Source organism: Chiloscyllium plagiosum, chromosome 20, assembly GCF_004010195.1.
Source record: "Chiloscyllium plagiosum isolate BGI_BamShark_2017 chromosome 20, ASM401019v2, whole genome shotgun sequence".
NCBI lineage: Eukaryota > Metazoa > Chordata > Chondrichthyes > Orectolobiformes > Hemiscylliidae > Chiloscyllium > Chiloscyllium plagiosum.
In genome coordinates this window covers 56,588,841-56,606,741 of record NC_057729.1, presented here as the reverse complement: position 1 = coordinate 56,606,741, position 17,901 = coordinate 56,588,841, and the positions used below count along the sequence as shown (strand labels likewise).

The 17,901-nt window shown below is 41.3% G+C and overlaps 1 protein-coding gene across 2 annotated transcripts in view; it reads right to left on the bottom strand.

Moving 5' to 3' along the window:
* Window positions 1-15,690, bottom strand: part of rspo4 (R-spondin 4) — a 40,440-nt gene extending 24,750 nt beyond the window's left edge. For both annotated transcript variants that reach the window (XM_043710034.1, XM_043710035.1), the window contains exon 1: window positions 15,482-15,690. In XM_043710034.1, the coding sequence (XP_043565969.1) occupies window positions 15,482-15,566 (85 nt within the window). In that variant the 5' untranslated portion in view covers window positions 15,567-15,690. The remainder of the gene's footprint in view (window positions 1-15,481) is intronic.
* Window positions 15,691-17,901: the final 2,211 nt, after the last annotated feature.

The window sequence follows — 17,901 nt, the reverse complement described above, 5'->3', positions numbered from 1 at the left end:
TCGAAAACCTGAACATCTTTAAGCAAGCCAGGTCTGCAATGCTCTTGGAGACTAATCTTATTTTCATCTTCATACCTAACTTATATTCTTCCTTACTTTAAAACATTGTATTTTATTTCATAGCTTTCTCACTTATTTCTGTAACTTTCAGTTTTACTTGTGTAATAAACTCACCTTGTATCTTCTTTACATAACATTTCCACAGCTACCTGACAAAGGAACAGCGTTCCAAAAGCTAGTGCTTACAAATAAACGTGTTGGACTATAACCTGGTGTTGTGGGATTTTTAACTTTGTACACTCCAGTCCAACACTGGCACGTCCAAATCACATCTTCTTTAAAGCATTAAGCTGAGCTAGTTATTTTTGAATTGATAATTCAATAATTGAAAGAAGCTCTACACGGGAGCATAGACAAATTCTTAGCTCAGAGACCACTCCTAGGAAACTCCTGATGGGTGGTTCTGACAGTAAGTTTTGAACTGTCTAACATTTCCTGGGTTAAAAACCCAGGTAAGTTGGCAGGGCTGTCTGATATTTCGAACTCTAGCTCAGAGAGTTTCGCAAAGTGACCTGGGGTGGAAGGGAATTTTCCAATGAGAGCTGGGCAATGCCACATTGGTCTGTGTGCCACTTATACAGGATCCTCACAATCACCTTCAGTCATATGTCTGTCCTCCCACAATGCGAAGATTGAAAACTGGGCTCAAATACAATCTGCACAGCCATGTATTAAGTGTGGGAATGGCGCAAGGCACTTGAATGGGAAATGAAAAACAAGTGAGTCTCAATTGCACAAATTATTTAGAATTTTGTAAGCAAAAGGCTTTTGTGGTACAGTGGTGGTGTCCCTACCTTGGAGGCCTTGGTTCAAGTCCCACCTGCTCCAGAGGTGTATCATAACATCCCTGAACAGGCTGGTTATAAAGTATTTAGAACTTTAAAAGTGGTTGGTGCGAGTTGTTAACACACGTTTACCCTGCTATACCAAAATAATACTTCCCAGTGAGCATGCCTGACCTTGCCATTATAACCCTCCGTTGATCAGGTAGCTGTGTTGCCCTATTTTTACAGCATACACAGTATCAGGAGCACAACAAAATTCCAATTTACAGAAGTAGATGTATTCAGATTGCCAGCTGCACCTTCGTAAGATGTCAAAAATGGTGATCAGTGATGGACTTTTTAAAATAGGTTTTTGATCCTGACAGTTCAGGAATATTAAAGTAGTAGACTTGTCACCCTGAATTTAACAAGGGGGGGGGGGGGCGAAGACGAGAGGATTGTTAAACTTAACTTGAATCTAACAGTATACTCTTCATATTGTTAAACTCAGTTAAATGCAAAACGTTTCCTCATACCATTACCCTCTCAGATTATTGGATCAAGTATTATTAATAACTGGTGTTTGCCATACTGTTCACATGAAACAATAATTAAGACGAGAAAGGTGAAAGTTGGCAAAATGCAATTTAATAAATATTTATTTATTATTAAACAAGTAGAATGAGTAATATCAAACACAACGTTTGTCCTTCCTGATCAGCAGAAACTCTTCTCGAAAGACACATCTGTCGAAGAGTTTCCACAGGTTAATTGGTTCTGCCCTTTCAATTACATTTCCAGCACAGAGACAGCTGTCAATCAAAGTGTCAGGTCATCTGGATGTTCAGTAATCAAAGAGATTAAACAACTTGAATTAGCTGCTCATTAGGTCTCCATCAAAGTGTCATACCGTAATTGTACCAGATTACAGATATCTTTGATATGCCCCAAGCTATGGACTATTAGCTACTCTGAATTCAATCCAACCTGAAGTATTTCCACAAAGCTGAAATATGAGCCATCTGTATACTCTGGCAACAGAGACCATGGACCACTGGGCACTGACAGTGGAAAATGGTGTTTAACATGAATTGCTCATTATACACAGTGAGCCAGTGGTGGTGCCCTTACCTTGGAACCAGGAGACCCGGGTTTAAGTCAAGATTAGAGTGGTGCTGGAAAAGCACAGCAGGTCAGGCAGCATCCAAGGAGCAAGAAAAATCAACGTTTCGTGCAGGAGCCCTCCATCAGGAATGGTGAAGGGGTCCTGCCCGAAACGTCAAGTTTCCTGTTCCTCAGATGCTGCTTGACCTGTTGTGCTTTTCCAGCACCACTCTAATTTTGACTCTGATCTCCAGCATCTGCAGTATCCATTTTCACCTCCTTGACCCAGGTTTAAGTCCCACCTGCTCCAGAGATATGTCATAACATCTCAGAACATGCTGATTGGGAACTATCCACACCTGTGCCAACTAGAGCAAGGAAATCTCTGAATGTTCAACATGACTTATATCCAATATCACTTTGCAAAGGGAATTGTAGTTTAACAAGCGGCAGACGCTGTCTGAAACTTTATCTACTAAATAGGCAACTGGGCTGTATGAAATAGACTACCATTGAAAACATCTGTGTTAATGTCATCTACACAATATATCATAAACATAGTAGGAGTAGGCCATTCAGCCCTTCAAACCCTCTTCACTATTCAATATGATCATGACTGATCATCCAACTCAGTACCCTGTACCCAGCATTCTCCCCATACCCTTTGATCCTTTTAGCCCTAAGAACTATCAAAATGCAGGTTGCAGCTTGGTTTATGGACAGAGAGTGACACTGTGACTCCCTTTTTTCTCCTATTTTCAATGTTTCTAATTCATGGCCCCATTTTGCAACATCATTGTTCAGGGCTGAAGATTCCTGATGTATTTATCAATTGATAGCTTGCAAGGTTCACAAATGGTCAGTCTGGATTCCCTCATTTTACCTTCAGGATGATCCTTATAGTGCAGTTTGGAGTTTCATACGTGATGGAGACCAGAGCACTGCTGAGAACACCTGGAGGCTTTCACTGTCCACTTTGTGTGCTCTGCCACTTGCTTCTCACTTTATCAAATCTGATGGGACATTACCTACTCCGCCAATTGGAAAACAAACAAATCCTTTCATTAGCTGATTCAACAATTTTCTAACTCTAGTCAAGCTGCATCTCTCTCATTTATAAATGTTTAAAATAATTAATGAAAAGTGTATGAGGGAAATGAGAAACAAGACACCTACTCCCATAGTTTTAATAACCTCCTGATCATATTTCACCCAGGTTATGTGGAGGTTTATTTTTAATTCCTGGGGACTGAAGGACATTCAGGGTTGGCTCCATGCTTCCTAGTTTCAGCATGGTATTCAAGAACTGAGCTCAGTGATTTGCCAACATCACCTAGAATCTAACTTAGAGTCATATAGATGTACAGCATGGAAACAGACCCTTCGGTCCAACTCATCCATGCTGAGCAGATATCCTAACCTAATCTAGACCCATTTGCCAGCACTTGGCCCACATCCCTCTAAACTCTTCCTGTTCATATACCCATCCGGATGCCTTTTAAATGCTGCAATTGTATCAGCCTCCACCACTTCCTGTGGTGACTCATTCCATGCATGCACCACCCTCTGTGTGAAAAAGTTGCCCCTAAAGTCCTTTTATATCTTTCCCCTCTCACCCTAAACCTGTGCCCTCTAGTTCTGGACTCCCCCATCCCAGGGAAAAGTCTTTATCTATTTATCCTATCCATGCCCTTTATGATTCTATAAACCTGTATAAGGACACCCCTCAGACTCCGACGCTCCAGAGAAAACAGCCCTAGCCTATTCAGCCTCTCCATATAGCTCAGATCCTCCAACCCTGGCAACATCCTTGTAAATCTTTTCTGAACCCTTTCAAATTTCACTACATCCTTCTGAAATGAAGGAGACCAGAATTGCACACAATATTCCAAAAGTGGCCTAACCAATGTCCTGTACAGCTGCAATTTGACCTCCCAACTCCTGTACTCAATACTCTGACCAATAAAGGAAAGCATACCAAACACCTTCTTCACTATCCTATCCACCAAGATGGAGGATGGGAATAAATTGTGGCTGCTCCTTTTTTAAAGTATTTTAGGTGTTGGAGGTGGTTTCATTGAATTCCAGGAGCAGCAATTACTATTTTACATGCTGTTGCATTGTTTTGGAATTTTGGGGAAAAAAGATCAAAACAATAGCAGCTTTAAAAGGAGGAAGACAAACAAAAGGCAGTGACCACATGGTCAGTGAGGGAGAGAGAGAGAAAGAAACCTACACTGCTAACTGACACAGCAGTGAATCTGCACAGTTACTGCCTTTGCATTTGAGTTCATGTATCTCTGGACATCAGAGTGCACCTAGGAAAAATTAACAAACAGTGAAATTCACAGCTGACCTTGAAACTTGCTTGGGTCATTTCATTGTTGACTCCAATACAAGTCTTGATGGCTTACAACTCAGCTTGGATTTGGCAAAGAAATAAAGGATTTGCGATTATGCAGTGTTTTTTATGTCTTCGGGATGTTCCATAGCACATTGCAGTCAATGAGGTACTTTTGAACTATGGTAGTTGCTGTATTTTCAGAGCTAATGTGCATACAGCAAGCTCCCACAAACTGTAAATCACTGAATAATCTATTTCCATGAATGTTGGTTGAAAATAAATATTGGCCAAATGTTGAAAAACACTCCTCCAAAGTAATGCTATAAGATTTTAAACATCAACCTGAGAGGACAAAGAGACTTAGTATAACTCTCTATCCAAGTGATGTGACCTCCAACAATGTAGCACTCCCTCAGTACTACACTGGAGAATCTGCTTGGTTCACAGCCTCAAGCCCGTGTAGCAAGGATTAAATCTGTAATTTCTTTATTCAGAGTACTGCCCATTCAATGTAAACACAAGAAGTGGGCCTCAGTTTTAAGGCCTCATCTGAAAAAGGGATGGCTACTCAAATGCAATTATTATCAATTGGAATTAACAATATTGACTCAAGGCATAGTCAATATATGAATGCTGTTTGCCACTAACAGAATGCTGTCATCAAGCCAAAAAGGCGTTCGACCTATCACACAAAGGAATAATGTGCTATATGAATTTCAGTGCTGGTGTGGTGTGATGTTAGATCTGAAGACTGTATGTCTCAAACACAGGCAGATCATTTCACACAAACTGACTGTAGCCAAGCAGCCTGCACTTGCAAAACACACAGCACAGTATCCAACATTAGATACAATTCTGTAATTGGACAACATTTGCTGGATAAACCCAAATAAGCAGGAAACCAATTTAGATTTGTCATGGTATTGTCTTTCTGTGTGGACAGAAAGCCACACATATTAATACACAAGCTCCTGTTCTTCTCAGAGAGCATACATTGCACCTGTTTCAAGTCAACAAAATAGGTGACAACCGTTCCCTGGTTCATGTCTCAAAGTATGTTCTGACCAACCAGAGTCAACCTGACTCTGTTAAACAAAACCTAACTGTTAACTGTCAATCAGTATTTATAGGCACCCTGTCTATGGCAATGCTTCTACCAATCAGGGACCACAAAAGAAAAATATTCAGCAAAATTTTCTCAATTTGAATTAAGGCTGTATTTTATCCTATTGTAACAACAAAAAAGCAGTTTTCTTGATGTTATACGATGAAACTCTTGACCTAACCTGCTTTTGCCTTGCCTGATACTTTTTCACCTTCAAAATCTAATTCTCTAACAAAGCCTTGTTTATGATTTAAGAAAAATAGTCTAAAGATTGATTTTAACATAAATGCTGGGAAAACAGGAAATGCTCATTTGAAGAATCATTGGTGCTTCCAACAGTAACCTGCAAAAGAAATGACAAATGGTTCCAATAGTAATGACCAGGAGTTGACACATTCTGACTTGTCAAAGTTGAATGGGGCGTTATGTTGCTTGACTATGATAAAATATATCGAGGTAAACTTAAGGAGATCAGTTGTTACTCAGTTGTTACTGTAGTCATTAAAACCAGAGAAAGGAAAAATAAAGGAAAATGTATTACATTACCAGCAAATAAGTGTGACTTCTTTTGAGTGGGTAAAATATACTCATTAAAAGCTATTGGTGCCTGTCTATTTAAGGGTTTAACGCCAGGAAATGGAATCCCTGAGCCTTCCCTGATATCAAAAGGGGATGAATATTTCTAAATGCAACATATAAAAGGTAATGTTTCCAGGTGTGGAACAGGAAAGAAGGAAATCTCTAGGTTCTTAGAGAGGCTTGAACAAAGTGCTCAGAAACAATGGTTTATGAAGCAAGGCTTCTAAACCAAGGATGGAGTGGGAAGTTAAAAGAGATTTCAATTTTGAGGCATCCAGCTATATATGGGAGAATGGCTTTAAGGGAATGACTGTGTGTTAAGTACTTTGAAAGGGAAAGGTTAGGTTGGTTGGGAAAAGAACTTGGAAAAAATGAAGAGGCATCAGAACTGCTGACAGATAGTCAACGTGGTACTCTCGAACTAAAAAGAGCATTCCACAGGAAGACAGAGAGTTAATTTCAGAACCAAATGACTCAGAAGAACATATGAATTATATGATGTCAAGCAATCATATTGTTAAGATGAGTAGTTTATGAAATACACTGAAATAGACTAAAACATCTTTGGACGTGCTCATTACTCAAAGCTATTTGACCTTTCAGCCCCACCAGGATTTGGCATTACCAACTCAATGTCAGACATAAACTTCATAAGCTTTGTGTTCTGCTGCATTTATTTGGCACTAGATTTTACTTTTTGTTCATTCATGAAATGTGGGCTTCGCTGGTAATGCTAGTATTTATTGCCCATCTTGAATTACCCTGCTGATACCCCACATGAGTTTCTGGTTGCTCAGTTTTGAGTTGCCAGATCAGGCAGTGTGATACTGCCCTCTTCTCTGTAGAGTTACTAATTCTGTTTGTTCATAGCATTTGTTCAAGTACCCTGTGTGCTTATTAAACATTTGTTTTAATTTGTGGTTAATCAAATGTTCTAATACGTGGTCTTGTTTACCAATTCCTTGTTTAATGATTTGGGCAAGTACCAGTTATTCATTCACTTCAGCTTGGTCTTTTAATAAGTGGTTAGATTTTAAAGCTGTTGCCATCATTTATAAGAATACATAAAATATAAACAGGAATAGGCCATTCAGCCCCTTATATTTCCTCTGCCATACAATGAGATCATGGAGCTTCTGTCTCAACTTTGCCAATGCATTCTTTAGTTTTATAATTACGCGAAACCCATTAATCTCAGTATTCGTGATGATCAATGACTGTGCTGCCACAGTCTCCAGGAGTAGCCACTTCCAAAGATCCACAAGGCTTTGAAGAATTTTCACCTTGTCTCAGTCCTAAATGGTTGATCCCTTATTCTGAGTCAATGACACCTACATCTGGAGTCTTCAACAAGGGAAACTGCCCACATTAGAAGAAAATTCAAATGTTTTTTACCCTTCTAAAGTCTAGACAATATAAACCCATTCCACCCAATCTATTCTCTCTGGACAGCCCTCTTAATTTTGACCAGTTAGCAGGCTTAATTTGGCTCCATTTTGGCTATCAAACAGAACTTTTAAAAAACTAAACCTCCAAAAAAATGTTTTGATGAAAAGTTAAGATGAAAACGTTCAAGAATTGTCTGATGGAGTTTGATGAGTATTTCTTAAGGCTAAGTGTCCAGTCACATGATCCAGCTCTTCCCACCCTTCCTTGATTTCTTTGTGTTAATTTCTGGGGATCGTGGTCAGTCAATTTTTATTATAAGCTATTGACTCCCATAGTTACCTGGACAAAACTTATTGATACCCTGCTTCATGTACAGACTCGAATCAATTTTCCCACTTTCTCAGTCTTCATTAAATTTGTTTGGATAATGGAATAGAATCTGTATATGCAGCAGTGTGTGAATAAGTATTGTCAAGGTAATTATATTTTATACTAATTATGTAATTTTTCTTTAATCCTCCAGGCAATAATTCACCTCCACCATGAATTGACAGAGTCCCTTGATAATGTTCATTCTATTCAATGCCCTTCTACATGCACATTTCCTCTCCTCCAGACTGAATCTTTTGGTCTGCACTATACTGGGGAAGAAAAGGTGTTGACTGCAGATGTTGGAGATCAGAGTCAAGAGTATGGTGCTGGAAAAGGATACAGGTCAGGCAGCATTCGAGGAGCAGGAGAATCAACATTTCGGTCATAAGCCCTTCATCAGGAAATCCTGATGAAGGGCTTATGCCCAAAACATCAATTCTCCTGCTCCTCAGATGCTGCCTGACCTGCTGCACTTTTCCAGCACCACACACCATACTGGAGAGACCTAACGCAGGACACTTTGTTCAGTTTGCAAACATGAGCTGAGCTAACAATTGCCTGACATTTTAATTTTCCATCTTACCCAGACAGTGTTATTTCTGTCTTTTATCTGTCACATTGTTCCAATGAAGTGTAACACAAGCTCCTCATCTCCCAATTCGGCATCTGACAGCTTTTGGACTCACTGTTGAGTTCAAACAATTTTAGATAGCAACCTGTGCCCCATTTTGCTTTGTTCTTCGTTGGTTGTATGCCTTTCCCTCTAGTTTATATTCTTTTCTGAAATCTGCTTTCCAAACCCTGGGTTTTCTGGATATTTCTATTCACATTTTCCCCAGCACTAATGAAATGTCAGTGAAACACTAACTATATTTTCTCCCGACTGGGGTACTGCAAACCCCTCTGAACATTTCCAGTATTTTTGTTTTGTTTGTAAGTCTGATGACTGACACTGCCTTATGTTAAGGGAAGAAGTTGCATTGATAGAGCAATACATCCTTGAAATGTCTTTAATGCTTTCCAGTAAGCCAATTTTGAAGTCTAGTCAGCATTGTCGCTGGCTGTAACTTGAGACAACCTAAAACTGTGAAAGTTGCTATTTAAAAGCAAGTATTTCTTTTATTTCCACATCCATGTTTTTGTTACCTGAGTATGGTGTTCATTGTATGTGTTTCTTTGTACTTTAGCTACACTTTAGGGGGTATTTTTACAATAGCTTCTTACATAAGTCTGTTGGTTGTTTCTTTTCTGCCAGACAACTTTCTGTTTAATATTGATCAGCTGAAATGCTGCACGGAAAGAACTTGGCTTGTACACGGTTACACATATACACAGAGCTGTACTCATAATTTAAGCCTCATTCCGGTGAATTTGCACTGAAACCCCTCCAGCGTCAGTATATCCTTCCTAAAGCACGGTGGTCAAAGCTGAACACAGTGCTCCAGATGGAGTCTGCAGTTCTATTTGAAGCTTATGAATCCGTTGCAAATCCTTTTGTATTTTGCACCTATAGTTCCTTCAGTTCTAAAGTCCAAATCACTTACATGGATGGTAAATAAGAACAGACCTAGTAGAATTTTTCACCACATCATTCCTGTCTCAGAAACTTCCTTTTACGCCTACACGTTGCTTTCTACTACACAACCAACTTTCGATCCATTTGGCAGTAATTTCACAAACCAATATCTTTGCCAATAGTCTCCTGTGCGGGACCTTTATGAAATGTTTTACCCAAATCCACACAAGTCACACTCTTTGCAATTTCTTTATCTATCCTGTTATTTCTTCAAAATATTCTATAAAGTTGTTGAACTAGAATGTTTCTTGGAGGGACTCAGCTGACATTGTCATTGAACAGATGTTACTTAAAACTTTTACAATTACATCTTTTATTGATTTATTGAATATTTTACCCTTGGAATATTTTACCCTTGAACTGAAGGAACACTTGCTGGACTATATATCCTGGATTCTCTCAGTCACCAATTTTAAAGAAAATGTTTTCATTTGCCAGCCTCCTGCACATCGTTCTCTCCACAGGTCATTACAACATTTAACTCAGAGCCCCTATAGATCTTCAGATGAGGAGAACTTAGTGTGAAATAACAAGTTGAATTTATGTAACTCTTATTTCTTATCATTCTATTCCAGAAGCCTCTGTTCAAAGGCATGAGTGTTACCTACTGAACCAGGACTGACAGACACTTGGTGAAATTTCAGAGGCAATACGTTAAGTAGAAACAGCTGAAACTTTGTCCTCTAGAAGCTTTCACTGGGTCTTGGATCAAGATTTCATACTGCGCTGTCACTGATGTTGCTCAGAATTCCTAGCAGAGTCCATCTGTTGATGTACAGCTGTGCGCAAACACTGGCACTGAGTTAGACAGTGTAGCAACTGATGCAGTTATATGGAGATTTAACAAATAAAGTGAGAGAAATGATACAGTCTCTCACATTCTGAATTCAATGAAATGCAGCCCAGAGACTACAAAGAGAGAATGTTAGACACACCACACACACACACACACACACACACACACACACACACACACACACACACACACACACACACACACACACACACACACACACCAATTAAACTCACTGAAAGAGAAACCAATTCAAAGACACCACTTGTAGCCAGAGATGCTTACACTGTAGACACTTGTACTTGCTCACATAGAACAAGTAAATTAGGAGCAAAAGGAGGTCATTCACACCCTGAAGCTTGCTCCATCTTTTGATAAGATTGTGGCTACTTAGGTTGTGACTTAACTTCACTTTTCTCCTGTCCCCAGTAACCTGTCGTAGTCATGAGACACTCACATAGTTAAACATTCATGACATCCTGTGGTCCTAGACTCTCCTACAAAGGTACCTACAATAATCAGGACACAGGCAGGAACACTGTCTTATTATTTAGTTAAAAATCACACAACACCAGGTTATAGTCCAACAGGTTTAATTGGAAGCACACTAGCTTTCAGAGCGACGCTCCTTCATCAGGTGATTGTCAACTTTGTACACTCCAGTCCAACACCGGCATCTCCAAATCATTATTATTTAGTGAATGCCAAACAAGACACCACCTCCTCATTTGTTGAGCTTAACATGTTTAGCTTGTCACTTAGTTTGTAGATGGGATATTACACTCAGTACTGGAGCATCCAGATATTGGAGCACCCAGAGATGAGGTGATCACTGATCAAAGGGGCATCCAGAAGAGCATTCCTTGACAGAAACACCAGTATCTTGAAGAATTTGGCATGAAACATCAACGCTGTTTCCCTCTCCACAGATCGGCAGAACTTTTGAACTCTCTCTTTTTTTTTTCTTGTCAGCCACACTCAATTTTCTGCAGAGGGAGGGACAGAAGAATACAATGATAGAGGGAGGGTAGATAGAGGGAGGGTGGATGGATGCAGATTTGGAGAGATGGATTGATGGATAGATGGAGTGTAAGGAGGGACAGGGAAATGAAGAGAGTCATAGAGTCATAAAGTTATATAGCATGGAAATAGATCCTTCAATCCATGGCTAACATGGTCCCACTGTTTAAGGAGGGTGGTAAGGACAAGCCAGGGAACAGTGAGCCTGACGTCGGTGGTGGAAAAGTTGTTGGAGGGAATCCTGAGGGACAGGTGTCCATGTATTTGGAAAGGCAAGGACTGATTAGGGATGGTCAACATGGCCTTGTGCGTGGGAAATCATGTCTCACAAACTTGATTGAGTTTTTTGAAGAAGTAACAAAGAGGATTGAAGAGGGCAGAGTGGTAGATGTGATCTATGTGGACTTCAGTAAGGCGTTCGACAAGGTTCCCCATGGGAGACTGATTAGGTTAGATTATCTACAGTGTGGAAACAGGCCCTTTGGATCAACAAGTCCACACCGACCCTCCGACGAGTAACCCACCCAGTCCCATTTCCCTCTGACTAATGCACCTAACAATACAGGCAATTTAGCATGGCCAATTCACCTGACCTGCACATCTTTGAATTGTGGGAGGAAACCGGAACACCCAGAAGAAACCCACGCAGAGTCGGGGAGAATGTGCAAACTCCACACAGACAGTCACCCAAGCCTGGAATCGAACCTGGGACACTATGAGGCAGCAGTGCTAACCACTGAGCCACTGTACCACCCTGGTTAGCAAGGTTAGATTTCATGGAATACGGGGAGAACTAGCCATTTGGATACAGAACTGGCTCAAAGGTAGAAGACAGCAGTTGGTGGTGAAGGCTTGTTTTTCAGACTGAAGGCCTGTGACCAGTAGAGTGCCACAAGGATTGGTGCTGGGTCCTCTACTTTTTGTCATTTATATAAATTAATTGGATGTGAGCATAAAAGGTATAGTTAGTAGGTTTGCAGATGACACCAAAATTGGAGGTATAGTAGACAGCGAAGAGGGTTACCTCAGATTACAACAGGATCTTGGCCAGGTGGGCCAATGGGCTGAGAAGTGGCAGATGGAGTTTAATTCAGATAAATGCGAGGTGCTGCATTTTGGGACAGCAAATCTTAGCAGGAGATATATGCAGGTTCATAGCTCCTTGAAAGTGGAGTCGCAGATAGATAGGATAGTGAAGCAGGTGTTTGGTATGCTTTCTTTTATTGGTCAGTCTATTGAGTACAGGCGTTGGGAGGTCATGTTGCAGTTGTACAGGACACTGGTTAGGCCACTGTTGGAATATTGTGTGCAATTCTGGTCTCCTTCCTATCAGAAAGATGTTGTGAAACTTCCATATCAACCACATATCCTAAAATTAATTTGGAATTTGCCAGCCTTTGGCCCATAACTCTCTAAACCCTTCCTGTTCATATAGCCAAGCAGATGTCTTTTAAACAGCTATACAAAACACTGGTGCGGCCGCATTTGGAGTATTGTGTACCGTTCTGGTCACCGCATTATAAGAAGGATGTGGAAGCTTTGGAAAGGGTGCAGAGGAGATTTACTAGGATGTTACCTGGTATGGAGGGAAGGTCTTATGAGGAAAGGCTGAGGGACTTGAGGCTGTTTTCATTGGAGAGAAGAAGGTTTAGAGGTGACTTAATAGAGACATACAAGATAATCAGAGGGTTAGATAGGATGGAAAGCGAGAACCTTTTTCCAAGTATGGTGACAGCGAGCACAAGGGAGCATAGCTTTAAATTGAGGGATGATAGATATAGGACAGATGTCAGAGGTAGTTTCTTTACTCAGAGAATAGTAAGGTTATGGAATGCTTTGCCTGCAACGGTAGTAGATTCGCCAACTTTAAGTACATTTAAGTCGTCATTCGACAAGCATATGGACGTACATGGAATAGTGTAGGTTAGATGGGCTTCAGATTGGTATGACAGGTCGGCACAACATCGAGGGCCGAAGGGCCTGTACTGCGCTGTAATGTTCTATGTTCTATATGTTGTAATTGTACCAGCCTCCACTGCTTCCTCTGGCAGCTCATTCCATACATGCAACAGCTTCTCTGTGAAACGTTTGCCCCTTACCTCCCTTTTAAATCTTTCCTCTTTCATCTTAATCCATGCCCTCTAATTTTGAACTTTGCTATCCTGGGGAAAAGACCTTGACCACATATCCTATCCATGCCCCATATGATTTTATAAACCTCTATAAGGTCATCCCTCAGCCTCCGACATTCAGACTCTCCCTATAGCTTAAACTCTCCAACTCTGGCAACATGCTTGTAAATCTTTTCTGAACCCTTTCAAATTTCACAAAATCCTTCTTAAAGCAGGAATACCACAGGTGAATGCAATATTCCAAAAGTGGCCTAACCAATGTCCTGTATAGCCTCAACATAACCTCTTAAGTCCTACACTCAATGCACTGACCAATAAAAGCAAGCATACCAAACATCTTCTTCATTATCCTGTCTACCTGCAACTCCACTTTCAAGGAACTATGAACCTGCACTCCAAGGTCAAACATAAAATGTTTGAAAGCAATGTAGAAAACAGCACCATGCCTTTAGAGATCCTTTGAGAAATGTAACAAACAGAAGGATCTGCATTTATTTACTCCTTTTCAGGATCTCCAGATGTCTCGGAGTGTTTGACAGTCACAGAAGGATTTTTGAAGTGTAATTTCTGTTGCAGATACAGATAGAGGGAGAGACAGACCTGGAGTGATAGAGAAATTGAAAGAGAATGAGAAAGTGGCTAATTAATCGGTTCAGAGAGAAACAGACCAATAGCATCATTGCTTAGACCAGAAGACTTATGGTCTAATGGTACAACATAGGAGCAAAAATAGCCATTCAGTCCATTGAGTCCGAGCTGCAAGTCAACACAATCCTGGTTCATCTGATAATCTTTAATTTCGTTTACCTCATTTATCTCCAAAACCCTTGATTCCTTTACTGATTAAAAACCTATCTAACTAATTAATGAGTCGAGAGTGTGGTGTTGGCAAAGCACAGCAGGTCAGGCAGCATCCGAGGAGCAGGAGAAGGGCTTCCTAATGAAGGGCTTATGCCCGAAACCTTGATGCACCTGCTCCTCGGATGTTGCTTGACCTGCTGTGCTTTTCCAGCACCACACTCTTGACTCTGATCTCCAGCATCTGCAGTCTTCACTTTCTCCTCCTTGAATATAGCTAATGATGCAGCCTCAACAACCATCCACAGTAAAGAATTCCACATTTCACTTTCTTTTGAGAGAAAAAGAAATTCCTCTTTATCTTTGCCTTAAGTGGGCAAGCTATTACTTCACTAGCATACTCTCTGGTCCTAGACTTTCCCACACGGAGAAATCTTTGCCCATCCACCCTGCGAAGCTGCTGAAAATCTTATATGTTTCAATAAAATCACGTCCCGTTCTCTAAATTTTCGAAATTAAAAGAAGATTAAAAGAGATGGATGATGGACAGATAGAAGCAGAAATTGATAAAGAGTAAATAGACAAAGATAGTGAGAAAGATAGAGTTAAAAAGGGAGGAGGCAGACACAGAGACAGAAAAATAATAAGACAGACATACAGAAAGAGACAGTGAGATACAAAGATAGTAAGAGTAACCAGAGCGATAGACAGAGACAGAGAGAACAGAGAGGGTGAGACTGAGAGGAGCAAATAGACACATACAGTTGGAGAGGCAGATAGGTAGACCTGGACAGGTGGTAAAGAAATGGATAGAGAGAGAGGCAGGTAGAAAACGAGACAGAGTGAGAGAGAGAGAGACAGACGAAAAGCTGAAGTTATTGACAGATTGATGGGCAGGTATATAGATACATTTAAGACCTAGCCAGATGTGAGAACACGGTGTACCGTCTGACAGAGAGCCGTGTGGTCCATGAGGGAGCTCCCTGAATGAGGTTCTCACCGGCAGCTCTGGGGATGCTCTGTAGGTTACAGCTGGATACTGTCCCTGAAGGCACACGGAGCAGAGCCACTACCATCCCGGACACACACACACACCGGGTTAGGGAACACTGACATAGCCGCTCAGACTGTGTGTGTGTGTGTATGTGTGTGTGTGAGAGAGAGAGACTCCGGCTTTCAAACCTCCCGTCGCATCCTCCCTCCAATCCGGAGACCTGAGGTTACCCCCGACCTAGATTTCCGGCAGATTTGTACAAATTTCAAACTCACCCAAAACATCGGAAACTCATGCAGACACATTGACACCGACAGTTATAAAAACACACATAAATCAGTGTAAAACGATCAGTGCAGCAGTCAGAGTGAGTGTGAGACTGGAAGCGATGAGAGTGAAGTGTGGAAGCAGTCTCCAGGCTGGAGGAAGGTGCAGGAGCTGCTGGGTTTACCTTTGTGCTCAGTGCTCTGTTTGCCGCTGGATGCTGTCCCACAGTACAGCATGAAGAGTGCCACCGCCACCGCCCGCAGATACATCTGTGCAGCCAGCTCCTGCTAAAGCGCCCTGTGCCCTGGCTCTTCCCAGTGAAGCCCACTGCCACTCTGGGAGGTGTGGGTGTGCGGGGACCAGACCCCGGGGGGGGGGGGGAGAGAGCTGAGCTGGAGCCGGATTGGTGCCCGCGAGTGGTTTCAGGGATCCCACGCTCTCACCGATCTGGAAAGAGCGAACTCAACAACAAGCACATTGCTGAAACCTCTCCTCCAGAGCTTTCCGGGAGCGTGACAGCGCTGGGTTAACCCTTTGGGACCCAGGGAGGCTTGGCTCATCCTGCACCAGCCCTCTCCCCCTCCCCCCCCCCCCCAAAAGGTATCCGGTCCCAAACTGGTGCAAGCCCTTTAACCCTCTTGGGGTAGTGCCCTCACCTTACAATAGTGAGCACCAACATAGGAGAAAACTTCAAGAAGATCACGGCTGGTCTGATTGCTCCACATTACTTCCAACCCCCAACAATCTTTCACCCTTTTGTTTATCCAGGTCGCTACATTAAAAATACAATTGGCCCATCGCTGCCTTAAAAAAAATCCAAGGGCTCTGCTTTTACCCCCTTTTGAAGAAGTGTTCCAAAGACTTTGCAGTTGAATAAAAAAAAAACTCACTTCTGACTAAACTGACCCCTAGTTCTACATTCTCCCACAGAAAGAAGCATCCTCCCCAAATTGTCAGAAACCCTCCGGGATTTTGTTTCAGTCAAACTACTTCTCACGGAGGATACAGGTCTAGCTTGTCCAACCTTTTCTCATACAACAACCTGCACATCCCAGATATTAGTCTAGTAACCAAAACATTTTCATCGTTCCTTAAATAAGGAGACCAATATTACACACTGTACTCCACATTTGATCTGAGGATTAATTAGTTTTATTGCAGTTTAACCTTCCTGCTTTTGTACTGAATTTCACAGGCAATAAACAATGACCTTCTCTCAGCCTTCCCAATTACTTGCTGTGCCTGCATACTAACCATTTTCTGGGATAATCCAAAAATTCCAGCACTATGCACTCCAAGTAGACCATGATTTGGGAGAATGTTCAGAACTGGAATTATCAGCAATTATTCCAAATAGATAGCCTGGAATGGGATCAACAGTCTGGATTAGAAACAACTCAGCCCAAACATGATTAGCTCAGTCTAGAATGGGTTGAATTCAGTTCAAATGGGGTCAACTCTGACCAGAATAGGATCAGCACAGCCAGATTGGGAGTGCCACAAATCAAATTTGGATCAACACACTACAAAATGGAATTCAATTAATCTGGAATGGGATTACCCAGAACAAAATTGGAACACTCATTCTGTGTGGAATAGATTCTATATCTGTAATGAGTTTAACTTAGTACAGAAAAGGATCAATTTGTTCTGAATGTGATCAGCTCAGTTTGGAATGGAATTCACTGAGTCTAGAGTTGGACAAACCTCAGCATGGAACAGGAAAGAAAGAAAGTTGGGTGGCATGGTGGCTCAGTGGTTAGCACTGCTGCCTCACAGTACCAGGGACGCGGGTTTGATTACAACCTCGGGCAACTGTGTGGAGTTTGCACATTCTCCCTGTGTCTGTGTGGGTTTCCTCTGGGTGCTCTGGTTTCCTCCCACAATCCAAAAATGTGCACGTAAGGTTAATTGGCCATGTTAAATTGCCCATAGTGTTAGGTGCATTAATCAGGGTTAAACATGGGGGAATGGGTCTGGGTGGGTTACTCTTCAGAGGGTAGGTGTGTACTTGTTGGGCTGAACGGCATGTTTCCATACTGTAGGGAATCTAATCTAATCTGAATGTGGTCAGCTCAGTTTGGAATGGAATCAAGATCATGGCCGGCTGAATCCACAATGGAATTTGCTCTGTACACAAAGGGTCAAACGCAGTCCACAATGGGATCAACACTGTCTGGATTGGGAATACCTCAATCCAGAATGGTATCAGTTCAGTCTGGAATGTAATCAACACAGCCCAGAATGGGACCATTTCAAACTGGAATAGGATTCACTTAGTAGAATGAATGTAAGTCCATAAGACATAGGAGTAGGAATAGGCAATTTGGTCCATTGTGTGTGGTCTGCCATTTAATGAAATCACAGCTGATCAGATAATCCTCAACTCCACTTTCTCCATAACCCTTGATTCCATTCCTCACTTTTTTTCATAATATATTTTTATTAAGAAAAAATAGATTTTTAAATATTACAACAAATACAAAACAATGCAATTCAAAACAGTACAAAAATAGTACAAAACTAAACCCAAATAATAAAAAAAATTCCCCAACCCACCCTCTTATATGAATGTATAAACATATATAGAGAAGTATAAAATTT